The sequence below is a fragment of the Stegostoma tigrinum genome, chromosome 14 (assembly GCF_030684315.1).
Source record: "Stegostoma tigrinum isolate sSteTig4 chromosome 14, sSteTig4.hap1, whole genome shotgun sequence".
In the NCBI taxonomy this organism is placed as follows: Eukaryota; Metazoa; Chordata; class Chondrichthyes; order Orectolobiformes; family Stegostomatidae; genus Stegostoma; species Stegostoma tigrinum.
Genome location: NC_081367.1, coordinates 58,868,087 through 58,884,254, shown reverse-complemented (window position 1 = coordinate 58,884,254; position 16,168 = coordinate 58,868,087). Strand labels below are relative to the sequence as shown.

Here is a 16,168-nt window from a genome sequence, read left to right as displayed (position 1 = left end):
GTGATGGGAGGCGTCCTGAGGCTCCCTCCGACACCCAGTCACGTGCCGCTGGGGCCCTGGAGGGCCCCCCGGAACTTTCAGGCGGGAAGGAGGAAACAGCGTGTCCCCACCCTGACCAAGAGCCGGACTCCCCTGCCTCCGTACCCCTGACGGGGGGATGCCACCCGGAAGGCAGCACGGACGGTTTCCTGAGCCCGGAGAGCGTCCAGCAGTTAGCCCAGGCAATGGGCATGAAGGGACAGATGGAGGGGCTGGACTTTGGACTTGGGGAGGGTACTGCAGTCACTGCCCACAATGGGGATATGAGTTGCGAGCATTAATGTGCGCAGCGTCAAGTCCACCGCAAGATGTGTGTCCACGTTGGCCTACCTGACCGCCGTCAAGGCGGACCTCCTGTTTCTGCAGGAGTGCGGGATACCGCACCTCAGCAGGTACGGAAAATGGTCCGGCACCTGGACCTGTGGGCCTTCGATCTGGTCGGGGGGTAACGACTGTCGCTCCTCGGGCCTGGCTATTCTGCTGCGGGGGCGCAACTTCACCATCTCTCAAGTTCAGGAGATGGTGGGGGGCACCTCCTAGTGGCTGACATCACCTACAGGAACGCGCCCCTGAGGCTGATCAACGTGTACGCCCCCGCGGTACGGAGTGAGCAGTTGGCCGTCCTGCAGCGGCTTCCACCCCTGCTGGCTACGTCCAGGCCGGTCATCCTAGGCGGAGACTTCAACTGCATCATCGATGCAGATGGAAGATCCGGCTTGGGGACAGCGGGTGGGGGGAGTCAACTGGACATCACGTCCAGATTCCTGATGGGCACGGTGAAGGATGCCAAGCTGCTCGACGTCTTCAGCACCCCTGCAGACGGAGCGCAGCTGAGATACACCTGTTTGTGTCACGGGCGTTCTTGGTCAGGTCCACCGGCGTCGAGCCGGTGTTCTTCTCTGACCACTGCCTCCTGCTGGCCGACTGTCACTTACAGGATGACCAGCAGGCCGGCAAGGGGATGTGGAAGCTCAACACGACTCTGTTGACCTCAGAGAATGTCGAGGAGCTTAAGAGGGAGTACGCTGGTTGGAGAACCGTGAAACCCCTCTTTGAGTCTCCGGGCGACTGGTGGGAGAAGTTGAAGGAGAACATCAAGAGGTTCTTTGTGCTCAAGGGTGTTTGGAGGGTGAGAGAGAGGCGGGGAAAGCTGTCGCGACTCCAGAAAAGGGTGCAGAACCTGCTCCTTCTGCAGTTGATAGGGGTCGATGTCACGGAGGACCTCCGTGAGGTGAGGGGCCAGCAAGCCTCGCTCTTCACCGCGGAGGCCTCCAAGATAATCTTCCAGTCCAGGGTCTGCTCCGTGGAGCAGGACGAGATGTGCTCGCGTTTCTTCTTTCGGAAGGTGCACAAAGAGAGCTCTGTGCTTAGCCGGCTGAACGAGGATGACGGCTTGGTGATGTCGTCTCGGCCCGACATTTTGAGGATTAGCAGATCCTTCTATGCCGGGCTGTACGACGCGAAGCCCACGGACAGCACAGCCGCCGAGTCATTCCTGTCGTCTATCACGGAGGTCTTAGACAATGGCACGAGGGAGTGGCTGGACCAGCCGATATCCCTGGAAGAGCTGACCAGAGCCCTCAAGGCCTTGGAGAGGAATAAGACTCCCGGGAGTGACGGCTTACCGGTCGAGCTGTATTCCACTCTGTGGGACCTGGTCGGCCAGGACCTGCTGGAGGTGTACGATAGTGCGCTTCGGGCAGGGGAAATGTGCAAGTCCATGAGGAAGGGCATCATCACCCTCATTTACAAGAGGAAGGGGGAGAGGGAAGAAATTAAGAATTGGCGTCCCATTTCACTATTGAACATGGAATCCAAAATCCTGGCCAAGGTCATAGCCAACTGGGTCAGGTCTGCCCTGGAGTCGGTGATTCACCCTGACCAAACCTGTGCTGTGCCGGGCAGGAAGATCGCTGAGAGCCTCGCGCTCATCAGGGATACGATCGCCTACGTACAGGACAGGTGGGTGGACACCTGCCTCGTCAGCCTGGACCAGGAGAAGGCCTTCGACAGGGTCTCTCATGCTTACATGAGGAACATGCTCTCCAAATTGGGGTTCGGGGAGGGCACCTGCAATTGGATCCGGCTGCTCTACACCAACATCGTTAGCGCAGTCTCGATCAACGGGTGGGAATCGGACAGTTTTCCCATCAGATCTGGAGTCAGGCAGGGCTGCCCGCTCCCTCCTGCCTTGTTCGTGTGCTGTGTGGAGCCCTTCGCCGTATTTATCAGGAAGGACGTGAGCCTGAAGGGCGTGACTATCCCAGGTAGTGGAGGCCTTCAGGTCAAGACCTCCCTGTACATGGACGATGTCGCCGTCTTCTGCACCGACCGTCGGTCAGTGAGTCGGCTGTTGGACATCTGTGGCCAGTTTGAACCGGCCTCGGGTGCCAAAGTCAATAGGGGTAAGAGTGAGGCCATGTTCTTCGGGAGCTGGGACGACCGCTCCTTCATCCCCTTCACCGTCAAGACAGACTACCTGAAGCTGCTGGGTGTTTGGTTCGGTGGAGCTGGGGCATGCACTAAGACTTGGGAGGAGCGTATCACCAAACTGAAGCAGAAGCTGGGCAGGTGGACGCTCCGGTCCCCCTCCATCGCAGGTAAGAACCTGGTTGTCAGGTGCAAGGGGCTTTCGGTACTGTTGTATGTGGCGCAGGCCTGGCCTGTTCCCTGGACCTGCGCCGCTGCAATCACCCGGGCCATCTTCCACTTCATTTGGGGGTCGAGGATGGACCGGGTCCAAAGGGACACCATGTACAAAGACCTGGAAAATGGGGGAAAGGGCGTACCGAACGCCACCCTCGCCCTGACGGCTACCTTTGTGTGCGGCTGCATCAAGCTGTGCGTAGATCCTCAGTACGCAAACACCAAGTGTCACTACTTACTGAGGTTCTACCTGTCCCCGGTGTTGCAAAGGATGGGCCTGGCCTCGTTGCCATGGAACGCTCCGAGTAGTTGGACCGTACCACCTGTCCTTCGTGGAGAAAGTTTTGAAGGGAAACACCTTTGACCACAAGGCCATCAGGGCGTGGTCAGCACGTAGTATCCTCGAGACCCTCGAGGAAAAGGAGAGGGTGGATCCCGTCGTGTGGTTCCCCACACAGACTGCCAAAGTCGTTTGGCAGAATGCCTCATCGCCAGAACTTTCAAACAAGCACAAGGACATTGCTTGGCTGGCAGTGAGAGGGGCTCTGCCAGTGAGATCCTTTATGCATGCCCGGAATCTCTGTGCCACTGCACGCTGCCCTCGAGGTGGCTGCGGGGGGGATGAGACTGTCGATCACCTCCTTCTGGAGTGTGCCTATGCGCAGGAGGTCTGGAGGGGGATGCAGTGGTATTTGTCGAGGTTCGTCCCGAGCAGCTCCGTGACGTGGGACTCCGTGCTCTACGGGCTGTTTTTCGGGACGCACACCGAGACCAACATCAACTGCACCTGGAGGACCATCAACGCGGTGAAAGACGCTCTTTGGTCTGCCCGCAACTTGCTGGTCTGCCAGCTGAAAGAACTGACCCCGACCGAGTGTTGCAGACTGGCGCACTCCAAGGTCCAGGACTACGTTCTGAGGGACGCGCTAAAGCTTGGGGCAGCCGCCGCCAAGGCGCGGTGAGGAAAGACCACCGTATGAAACCCCTCATCCAGAATAGAAAAAAGGGCCCTATCTGGTAACTGGGCCCAGCTGGCGCCTTCCCCAACTGGTCAGGAGGCCAACTGGGACTGTGCGGGGAGACGACTGCCGGGGTGTTTTCTTTGCTTTGTTTTTTTTTCTTCCTTGTTTTTTTTTCCTTTAGTTGGTGTACGTACCCCCTGGGTAACCCGGAGCGGCTTGCATGACTGGGTAGGTGTATAAATATGTTTTATTTTTTGTACATCTTATGAATAAAGTATATTTTTTCAAATAAAAAACAAAAAAAGGTGACGAAACGTCTGAAAACTAGCCTTCCAGCTCAGCGAGCAAATCACATCCAGAACCTCAACCTGAGCTACAAATGTATTACTTTCATAGAAATGGTCAAAATCACAAGGGAGCTGAGCAGAATAACGGGGAGAAGCTGTTCCCTCTCATAAAAAGACTGAAATCCACACAGCACAGATAGAACATAATTTTCAAGAAATGCAAATATGATCAGACAGAAAACCTTTTCACACAGTGAGTGGATTATGCCTGGGATATGCTGCCTCGAGGTGTGGTGGCGGCAGATTCAGTTGAGGCATTCAAAAGGGCATTAGATGATCGTTTAAACAGAAATAATATTCTGGTTAATAGGGAAAAGGCATGAGGATAACAAATGAACCATAATGCTCATTCACAGAGCTGAAGCAGGCACAATGGGCTCAATAGCCTCTTCCCAAGCCATAACAGAGATTGTAAAATATTCGAGGGTGCTTTGTAAGAGTGACTAATGAACAAAGCCTGACAATGAGCCACAGTAGGTGATATGCAGGCAGATGCATTTTGAAAAGCATCTGAAAGAGGGAAAAGACGGTGATATGGAGAGGTTTAGGGAATGAATCCCAGAGCGACTGGTCTAATCTTGTATGGGTTTAAGGTTGGGGGAGTTTACAGTGATGGAGGGATTTGAGAATTTTAAAATAATGATACTGGGAACTAATGTAAACCATAGAAAATAATGGGTGAAGAGAGCTTGTGGTAAGGTGTGGGTAGTGGAGTTTTGGATAAGCTCAAGTTTACAGAGTAAGGAATTCAGTCGCGCGATCTGATGTCCTTTACGGAAGGAAATTGGCCATCCTTACTCTTGCTGTCCTTGCTATTCTTCTGAGTGACACATTTGCTAACTGTAGAGTCACTTGTTTGTCTTTGATGATTCTCTGAACCTGTCTAGCAGTCACTCGGTTCAGGTGGCAATTAGGGACAAAGAAATTTGGAACAAGTGTGGGCCATTCAGCCTATTGAGTCTGCACCCTCATTTAAAATGATCATAGCTGTTTGAACACTGATGCTTTTGTACTAAAAGCATTCCCAAAAAACCTTACACCACTAGCAATCAAAAGTCTATAACCTCTACTTGAAATATTTTCGAAGACTGAGACTCCACAGCCCTCTGGGGTAGTATCCTCATCTCAGACCTGAGTGATATCCCTGTTATGTTTAAATTTTGTCCCTGGAGTCTAGGCTCTCCGACCAGGGAAATATTTTATCTGCACCTATCCTTTCCATCGCTTCAAGGGCTTTGCTGGTTTCAATGAGACCTCCTCTCATTCTTCAAAACTCCAGACAATGTAAGCCAAATCTCTCTTCATAGAAAAGTTCCACCATCCTGGGGACAAGTCTTGTGAGCCTTTGTTGCATTCCTTCTTTCGGAATATGCTTAGGAAGGTAAGGGGGCCCACGTGACACGTTATATTCTAGGTGTGATTGAACCAAACTCCTTTACAAGTGGATGCAGACTTCCCTATTACTGTATTCAAACTTTCTTGTGATAAAGGATAACATCCATTCATCTTCCTACAGCTTGCTGCACCTGTATGTTAGCCTTCAGTCGCAAATTTATGAAGCCACCTGCAACCTCTTACCATTTAAGAAATTCTCTGTACATATGTCCTTCACACCAAAGTCGATGACCTGACATGATTCCACGTTATATTCCATCTGTTATGTTCTTGCTTATTCACTAAGCCTTCCAAATCCTTCTGAAACCATTTTACATGTTCTGCAAGACACACATTCCCACTTTGCTTTGTATCATCTGCATTTCTGGAAATAATACATGTAATCCAAACCTTCATATTATTGATATCTATTATGAATTGCTGGGGCCCAAGCACTGATCCTTGTGTACCCCCGTAGTTAGAGTCTGCCAATGTGAGAATGACTCATTCTTCTTAGCCGATCCTTAATCCATGCCAGTAGATTACTTCGTATCCCATATACTTTAGTTTTGCCAACCTTATCAAAAGCCTTGTAAAAATCCAAGTACATATTGCCTATTGACTCGTCTACATCAATTTTGTTAGTAACATCCTCAACTCGGACATTGAGGGATGGGTAAGAAATGCCCACATCCCATGAAGAATTTTTTTAAAACAGCAGGAAACTAGCCAGGAATGCCTTTGGACAATTGAGTCCAGTGGTAACAAAGATATTGATGAGGATCTCAGAAGCAACTGAGCCAAGTCAGAATTTAAGCAAAGATTAAGAAAAGTGACGTCCATAAAATATTATGACACTCGAAACATGTCTGGTGTGTTGAACAAACATTTCGTGGCTGATCATTCACTTTGTAAAGTTAGTGCATGAGAGTAAAACAGAAACCAGAAGGCCCCATTCCTGATTCTTGGTCTACATAGATTTAACACCTCTTCATTGAGGTACTACCTCAGCATCATAGAATCCCTATCACAGGCCATTCAGCCCAACAAGTCCACGTCACCGCTCTGAAGAGCATCCCACCCTGACTCATTCTCCTACCCCTACAATTCCCCATGTCTATCCCAAACATCCTTGAACACTGCAGGTAATTTAGCATGGCCAATCCACCTAACCTGCACATCTTTGGACTGTGGGAGTAAACTGGAGCACCCTCCGGAAACCCAAACAGACACTGGAAGAACATGCAAACTCCACACAGTCACCCGAGGGTGGAATTGAACCTGGGTCCCTGGTGCTGTGAGGTAGCAGTGCTAACCACTGAGCCACCGTGCCACCCCATATGGGGAAGAAGCGACACTCCTGCTTCTCTTCACCAAAGATTATCACTTTTCTAAAAAACTGGTTTCAGCCTGAGGGGAGGGGAGAAAATTCAAATGCTGAAAAAAAATGCACGAATTTGAATAAAGAGTGAGACTGGGTATCAGTCTCCAGATCTTTGTTCTTATTGCTGATGGCATTTAGGTACAAAGATGTGGATCTTGGAATCTCCAGCATCTGCAGTTCCCATTATCTCTGAATCCACTCTCCCCTTTTTAAGGTTACGTTTAAAACTCGGGCTCTTGGGCTAAATGGTTTGATCTTTCAGCGTATGTCTTGAGTCCTCATCTCACCATCATCTTTTTTCACCAATTACCCTCCTACGAATAGTCTTGGGATCGTACCATAGTACAGTGTTTATGCAATTCCTCTGGGATCCACAAGGCACAAATCAGGGGTGTGATAAAATACCGCCCACTCGCCTGGATGGGTGCAGCTCCAACAATGCTCAAGAAGCTCAACACCATCTGGGTCAAAGCGGTCCACTTGACTGGCACTAACATTCACTCCTTCCACAACTCAGTCACTCAGGCACAGCAGTTTGTACAAGGTGCACTGCAGAAATTTACCAACATCTAGAAGGACAAGGGTAGCAGATACATGGGAACATCACCTCCTTCAAGTTCCCATCTAAGCCACTCAGCATCCTGACTTGGAAATATGTCGCTGTTCCTTCAAGATCACTAGGTCAAAATCTGGAATGCCCTCCCTAAGGGCATTGTGGGTCTATCTACATCACATGGACTGCCACTGTTCAAGAAGATAGCTCATTACCATCTTTTCAATGGCAACTGTGGAGGGATCATAAACGCTGGCCTAATTAGTGACGCCCACACCTCATGAGTTTAACCCAGACAAATGTGAGATGATGCATTTTGGAAGGGCAAGTACAGGTGGCAATTACACAGTGAATGACAGAACCCTTAGGAGTATTGATATGCAGAGGGATCTGGGTGTGCAGGTCCTCAGATCACTGAAGGTGACAGGACAGTTGGATAAAGTCGTAAAAAAGTCCTTTGGAATGCGTGCTTCATTGCCTTCATTGGAAGGTACAGTGAGTACAAGGATAAACAAGTTATCCTTCAGCTTTATAGAACTTTAGTTAGGCCACACTAGGAATATTGCGTACAGTTCTAGTCACCACACCACCAGAAGGATGTTGATGCTTTGGAGTGGGTACAAAAAAAGTTCAGCAGGATGTTGCCTGGTATGGGGGATTTTAGTTAAGAAGAAAGATAGAATAGACTCAGTTTGTTTACACTGGAATGCAGGAGATTTTCCCCTTCAGTCATTTAAGAATTTTATAAGATTGTAAATGGCATGGAATAGAAAATGTAAGGCTTTTCCCCCCAGAGTGGAGGGTCAATTGCTACGGGACACAGGTTCAAGGTGCGGTGGAATGTTTAAAAGAGATGTGTGAGGCAAGTTTTTCAAACAACGGGTGGTGAGTGCCCAGAATGTGCTGCAAGAGGAGGCAGTTGATGCAGGTACAATAAAAATATTCAAGAAGCACCTGGACAAATACATGCATGGCAAGGGAATAGTGGGATACAGATTCTGTAAGCTAGGACAGCTTTAATATGAAGGGCAAAATGTGTCAGCACAGGTTTGAAGGGTCGATAGGCCTGTTCTTGTGTTGTATTGTTCTTCATTTTTTATTCTTGCTCTAATCTGTGCAACTGACTAATGCAGAAGTGCATCATAACCTGTTGTGTTATCATTTAATAAAGTACTTTTGAATGATTGAGCTGCTGAGGTGCCTGTACAATTGTGCTGCCTTTTGGAATGTTGCTCAGCACTCATTAGAGGCATCTCATTCATAGTCGGTGCAAAAAGGAACCTCACAAAGCATCTTAAATGAGAGAAGGGGAAAGAAAGCCTTTCACACATTTCCATGTAAATATCTCTGGTCAATATCAAGGAATATTCAGCTGATCCAGGCGCTGCCTGAAACCAGTTAGGGAAATGCCAACAACATTCTGCGACATTATCTCGAAATATCCATATTTCATTCTCTCAGCCACTTTGAAGTCTGCAAAATATTAAAAGGGGGTACTATATTTTAAAGTAATGGTAGAAGAAAAATGATATTTGCCACAGGATACAAAAGGTCATACTATCAGAGGAACAATTCTTTTCAAAAGTTTTCATCAGATGTAGACATCACCAGCTAGGTCAATATTTATCACTGGAGTGGGCAGTTAAGAATCAACTGCATTGCTGTAGGTCTGGAGTCACATAATGTCAGCCAGACCTGGTAAGGATTATAGATTCCCATCCCCAAAAGGATATTGATAAACCAGATATCAGTGATGAAGGGTCTAGGCCCGAAACCCCAGCTTTTGTGCTCCTGAGATGTGCTTGGCCTGCTGTGTTCATCCAGCTTCACACTTTGTAAAAATCTATCTGGTTTATCAAAATAACAATGAGAAGTCACCAGACTTGGAACATTAACTCTGCCTTTCTCCCCCACAGATACTGCTGGATCTGCTGCATTTTTCCAGCAGCTTTTCTTTCAGGTCTCTAGCATCCACAGCTCTTTGTTTTATTCAGGGTTTTACAATCATTGACAGCAGTCAGCACTAGACTAACTTTTAATTCCAGATCTTCATTGAATTTAAATGTCACCATCTACCACAGAGGGATTATAAACGTACATCCTCAGGACATTGGGTCTTGGATTGATAGGTCAGTGACATTAACACTACCCCACCATCACCTAGAATCCAGGGCAAAGCAACACATGAACCAGTTTACAATGCTCAAAGCTAAAATTAGGACTCAACAATACCAAGAACTGTTGGAATAATCCAAAATCCACCAAAATACTTTCAGATGAGGTATTCAATTAAAGATTTCTAAACTGGCACAGAAAGATTTCAGTTGGGTGAAGTTTTACAAAACAAGATGGGTAGGTGGAATTATAATATGGATCAGCCATGATCTGAGGGAATGCAAAATTAGGCTAGAAGGTTGCATGGTCTCCATACTCAATGGTTCACCATCACAAATGCTGGCAGTTTTACTCGGAATTTACACACAGAAACTGTACATTCTATCCAACATGTTCATGCCAGTGTTTAGGCTCCACAAGAACCTCCTCCCACCTCAGTGACATATCCCTCTATCCCTATCCATTATTCCTTGACTCTAATCCAGCTCCCTTAGAGCCAGCTCTCAGAGTGAACAGAACCTCTGACACTCCTGTTTATATCTGTCAGCCAGGGCTCTCTGATTGGACCAGGTTAACAGCCTCAATCAGGGAACTCATATTCCATGAGGTCCACCTGGCTGGCCTTGCAGCAGTCACTACACCCTTCCATGTTCCAAGTGGTTTCGAGTCCCACATTCTCACCACTTGTTTGTTTGGAGAACACAAGGGTACAACATTCAGCGCATCAAACCTACTCAGTCAGTCATTTGTATCTCAGTTGACCTTTGGCTTCAATGTGATTTTCCCACCTACTCCCCATTTCCTTCAAATTTCCTGACAGACAATAAAAATCTGTCAATCTCAGCCCTAAATATATTCACTAATAGAGCGTTCACAGCCCTCTGTGGAAGAGAATTCCAAAATCTCAACCCTTTAAATGAAGAAATGCTCCTCAACTCCATCCGATATGATTGGCCCCTTATCCTAAGACTGTTCCCCCAGTGTTCTACATTTCCTAAACAGGAAGAAAATCTCTCAGGATCTATCCAAACCAACCCATTCACAATCTCAGCCTGTGATATATGTCCGTTCAATTTAATGGAAAGAAACTACCATATTACTCCCAGTGAAGACTAACATGGCAAGGGAGTACACATTGAATGGTACAGAGGATCAGATGGTGTACATGTCCATAGATCCTTGAAAACTACAGGGCAGGTAGATAAGGTGGTTAAGAAGGTATATGGGCTTTTATTAGTCAAGACAATACAAGAACAAGGAGGTTTTGGTGGAGATATTTGTGACGATAGTTAGACCATAACTGGAGTACTGTGTGCAGTTCTGTTTGCCACATTTATAGCACAATTACATGAGAGAGGGTGTGAAGGAGATTCACCAGGATGTTGCCTGGCCCGGAGCATATTAGCAATGAAAAGAGACCAGATAGGCTGGCATTGTTTTCCTTACAGTAGAGAAAGCTGAGGTGGGGGGTGGGGGTGAAAGTGATCGAAGTGCACAATGTTGTGAGGGTGATGAAGAGGGTAGACAGGGAGAAGCCTTTCCCTTAGTGGAGGGATCCATACCTGGGCCAGGTAATGAACAGGAGGTTGCGAGGTGATTTGAGAAAACAAATTTCATTTGGAGTGAGGGTGGAGTTCACTGTCTAAAAGGGAGGTTAAGAGGCTAACCCTGAAAACCTTTAAGTAGTATTTAGATGAGCACTTGAAATGCCATAGCATACAAGGCCATATCCGAAGTGCTAGAAAATGAAGTTAGAACAGATGGATGTTTGATTATTAGCATGGACAAGATGGGCCAAAGGGACTTTTCAATGCTGCAAAAACTCCCCCAGTTGAGCATGGAAACATTGCTCACATTTATTGTCCAGTCAAGCATCTACGCTGCTACTATTGCAGTACTATGACAGATAGCAGCTTTCATTGAGAAAATCGATTACCAGCTTCATTTCAAAACATTAGTATGGATGAATTTCAAATAGAATTCAAATAACTTTTAAAATCTTTTGAAATTACCTGCTGAATGCAGCAACCTCATGCAAAAAAGACACAAAAAATTGTATGTCCCCTGGCTGAGCAATGTTGTGCTGTTAGATTCATGTACAAATAAGTCACCTGAAACCTGCTGTCTGCTGTGCGTTGTAATACTGTGAGCGTTCCACGGGTTGCCGGCTCTGCTGTTGGGTCTTTTCTTTTCAAAGGTCTTTGTAATGTCAGTGAGCAAAGGAAATGCTCACAAGCACATTACAACATCTCCATATCCAGCAAGCAAATATACGTGAGTAAAGCAAGCATTTCCCATTCATCAAACGCTTGTCCAAATAACTCTCCCATTCAAAGCAGCCTTTTGTAGGGGGAATTGTGTTTGGTATAGTGCTAAATTATACTGTGGAAGGTGTCATTGATGAAGAGTTTTTCATTTATATAAATGATCAGAAATGATACTTAAAAGTGAGCAGGACAACAGGATTGGAGGATGGAGAGGACAGTGAGGAGAGAGAGAATGGGGAAAATGGGGAGAAGGGATAGGAAAGAGAGGGAGGGCGGAGAGTGGAGGGAGAGGGTGAAGAGGAGGAGGATGGGGAGGATAGACAGGATGTTACAGAGCTCCATGGAGGTGGGAGAGTACGTTTTGGAGCTTTTGGACAATTTGTTCCACAACAGCACCTCACACATTGTCATGTTACAGCATTAAGGTGAAATGTTGCCCCTGTGTTAACTGTAGGTTTAGCAAAGAGGTTTTAAGATGCTTTTTGAATAAGGGCAGGTTGGTGTCACTGACACACTCCAGCTCTGGGACCTGGCACCGTGCCTCAAACTACACCCCTGCCCCCAACCCAGAATACACTTTCCGCTGCACCAACCCTTGCTGTCATCTGACCCACCCATTCAGGACCCCTTAACCCCTTTCCCCCCACCCAACCCTCCAGGACACCTTAATCCCTCTCCTCCCACCCCCACTGCCTGACCCACCCCTCCAGACCCTCTAACCCCTCACCTCCCACCCCCACTGCCTGACCCAACCTTTCAGGACTGTCTTAACCCCTCACCCACCACGCCCTGCCCTGATCCTCCAGGTCCCCATAATCCCTTTCCCCACTGCCCTCTGTACCAAACCCAGGACCCACCAATCACTCTCTCCACTGCCCCGACCCTATCCTCCAGGACTCCCCAGGCCCTCTCCCCACTGCCTACAACCACACTTTCCAGGACTCCTAGCCCCTCTCCTCACCATAGCCTGACCTGACTCCCCGATTTCCAGCTAAACCCTCCTCTCACCATGCTGCCACTACCAGCTCTGGTCCCTGCACACCTATCATCGGCCCGAGCCATCTGTTCCCTCGAGCCCGTTGCTGTGGTTTGTCTTCATCTGACTACTCTGCACTTTCAGAACAGATGTTCAGATCTGCATTTGTGAGGGGACCCCGAACGGAATCTCCTTTGAAAAATATAGAGCTCCTTTCTCCTGTAAGAAAGGAAGGACTGCTGTGGCAAACTGCATGTGAGATTTGGCATTCCTTGGATAATCTGGCCCCATGCTTCCCCTTGTATTGGTATTCTTGCAAATTGTCCTGATGAGTAGAAAATGCAACATTTCAGCAATACTCCAGTTCTGTCCTACCAAACAACAATTCATAACAACAATGGCAGGCAAGAAAAGGCAGCTGTTTGGCAGGCACTGAATAAACTATCATATTTATACTTCGATTTTGGATGTAAGGGGAGCAATCACGCAGGTCAAGCAACCATTAATGCCTGGAGGTCAGGTGATGAAACTACACCCCTGCCCCCAACCCAGAATACACTTTCCGCTGCAACAACTCCTGTTGCCGTCAGACCCACCCTTCCAGGACCGCTTAACCCCTCTCCTCCCACCCCCACTGCCTGACCCGACCCTCCAGGACCGCTTAACCCCTCTCCTCCCAACACCACTGCCTGACCCAGGGGGTCAGGTCAGGCAGTTGTGGGGGGCGGGGGGGAGGAGAGGGCCCTATCTAGACATATGGAAGAATAGTGTTTTAGAGCAAGAATGAGGCCAGTTCGCCATTGTACCTGTGCTAGCGCTTTCAAAGAGCTGTCTAATTTAGCCCTTATCCATGCTTGTTCTCAAAAACACAGCAATTTCTTCATTGCCATACCTAATCGGCTGTTGAAATATCCCATTGAATGTGCTCCCCAGTTTTTGGTTGAGCTTAGTGACCATTTTCCTCATTTCCATAAGACCATAAGACATAGGAGTGGAAGTAAGGCCATTCGGCCCATCACGTCCACTCCGCCATTTAAATCATGGCTGATGGGCATTTCAACACCACTTCCCTGCAGTCTCCCCGTAGCCCTTGATTCCTTCTGAGATCAAGAATTTGTCGATCTCTGCCTTGAAGGCATCCAACGTCCCGGCCCCCACTGCACTCTGCAGCAATGAATTCCACAAGCCCACCACTCTCTGGCTGAAGAAATGTCGTCTCATTTCAGTTTTAAATTTACCCCCTCTAATTTTAAGGCTGTGCCCACGGGTCCTAGTCTCCCCGCCTAATGGAAACAACTTCCTAGCGTCCCTTTGAGATTTTTTTTTGCCAATTATTCACATTATCCTCTTGTCAAAGGAAACCATTTTTCTCAGCAAGTTTCAGCAAACTACACTGTTAATGGTCACTCCTCAATGTTCTCTGGTCTAAGCTAAGTGCTTCTTGCTTCGTGCTTCGTGCTTCGTGCTTCGTGCTTCTCCAACCTCTGCACATGATTCAAGCCCCTCACTCCTGGGACTCCTATTTGGGTTGTTTGTCTGATTTAAGACAATTAATCCAAATCAGGTGAGCAGGTGAATCTGGTTAAATGAGATAATAAACTGAACAAAAGTTTGTTTGCATGTAAATTACTCAACTAGAAAACACAGCTGATTTACTGGTGGTGCTTAACAGATGGAGAAAAAAAAGTTCAGTTGTATCTAAGAACACTTCTGGATATGAAAGAAAAAGCAAAAAAGCTATGTTTGTCTGCTAAGACCAAGAAATAAGGCTCACTCCATACAGTCTAACATGCTCTCAATGTTATCAGTGATTGACGCTACCTGTGATCCAACAAGGACGGGTGGCGTTCTGAAAGGAAGGTTTACTTGCCCAAAGTAGGGCTGAGTGTTCAGAGGAAATGGTTCTAAGGTTATGAGAACATCAGGAGCTATTGATCCCATTTTCCCAACCAGACTATCACCAAACCTCACAAACTTCACCATCACAAGTAAAAGAGGAAGCCTACCTTCGATTGGTTTTGGTAGAAAATGGGAGGATGGCTTGGTTTTCTTTACACGGTTCCCCTTCATGACCTGGCCATCCTTGTTGAGTCCCAGGAACCAGGCTCGACCTGACTCCTGCTGCCGGTATAGAGTTGAGGAGTAGATGACATAATAGTTTTCAAAGACCGACTCTTTGAACTTGCACTCTGCCGTGAAAAGTTCCTGTGTCAAAACACGCAATAAAGAAAGAGTCAAGATTGGCTTGCTGTGAAGGAGCACTGCACATCGTTGCAAAGGCATGAATTGTTCTGCCTGTGCAGTCTCTGCTTGAACTATATGTTAGTTGACCAACTTGCAAACATTAAGCAGGTTCGAACCCTGCCACCTTATTCCTATTTTTTTTTCTTCTTTTTGTTTTAATAAGGTGGTTTTTCACTAAAACACAAGGACATAATTTTGCAGATTTCATTTTAATAATGAAACAGAAGTTATTTACACAAAAGAAATGAGGATAAAAGAAAATGAATCAAACTATTCACATAGAATGTATCTTTAAAGATTTTGAAACAAAAAATACAATCCCATTAATCCCAACAGCATCCCAGACTTAAACACCAGCGAGTATGGCCTTCTCTATCTCATGCAGGATTTCACTTATCAGTGGATTCAATTCCTGTTTGTGAGAATTTGATAACCTCGTCCTTCATTCATCATATAACTTGAGCTTCAACTTTCTCAATTTCTCTTCAGGATTTTAATTAACCACTTATGGTCTGGAACTTTTGCAGACCACTTTACACTAAGATAACCTATTTTTATCATTTTAAACTATCTTTCCCTTTCTCAGGAGCAATTGCTTTACGCATCCATCTTCAACTAAGAACACTTCAGAACTACCCAAAACCAAAGACACAAAAAAATCTGTTTCTTCAAGCTATGACTATTTCTCCTAAGCCGATGAAAAACAAGACCTGGAATCTTCTACCAGAAAGCTAATGTAGTACACTGCCTGCTTTGTTCACTTGTGAACTCTCCAAAATGTAAACAATTTTGCACTGACCTCCAAAACTACCTTCTCCTGAACGTGCTTGAAAATGAATCAATATGGGTAGAGAAATACTCACAACTCAATCATTAAACCTCTTTAGACACATAGGAAATTCATATGCTGATAGTTCAATTTCAAAAATTCTAATAATAAAAATATAATAACAATATTATAATACAATAAAAATAATATAATATACTATAATAAAAATATAATATAATAATAAATAATAACGAAAATAATATTTAGAATTTCAAACTACCATCCACACTGAAGGGATTCTTTGATCTATGATCATCAACCAGACACAGCAATGTGACTCTAGACTTCAAAATGAAGCCGGCAAAACAGGTGGTAGGACTTTATGGTGGGGGCAGTGGAATCAAGTCCAAAAGAAATATAAAACGTGGTGCCAAGCCAACATGAATGCCTGGCACCATTTCTACCCTACCAGTTACAAACTGACAGCCACCT

The 16,168-nt window shown here is 46.6% G+C and overlaps 1 protein-coding gene across 5 annotated transcripts in view; it reads right to left on the bottom strand.

Moving 5' to 3' along the window:
* Nucleotides 1-16,168, bottom strand: part of fgf12a (fibroblast growth factor 12a) — a 309,702-nt gene that overhangs the window by 16,322 nt on the left and 277,212 nt on the right. For all 5 annotated transcript variants that reach the window (XM_048542644.2, XM_048542639.2, XM_048542643.2 and 2 more), the window contains exon 4: nt 14,670-14,868. In XM_048542644.2, coding sequence (XP_048398601.1) covers nt 14,670-14,868 — 199 coding nt within the window. The remainder of the gene's footprint in view (nt 1-14,669; nt 14,869-16,168) is intronic.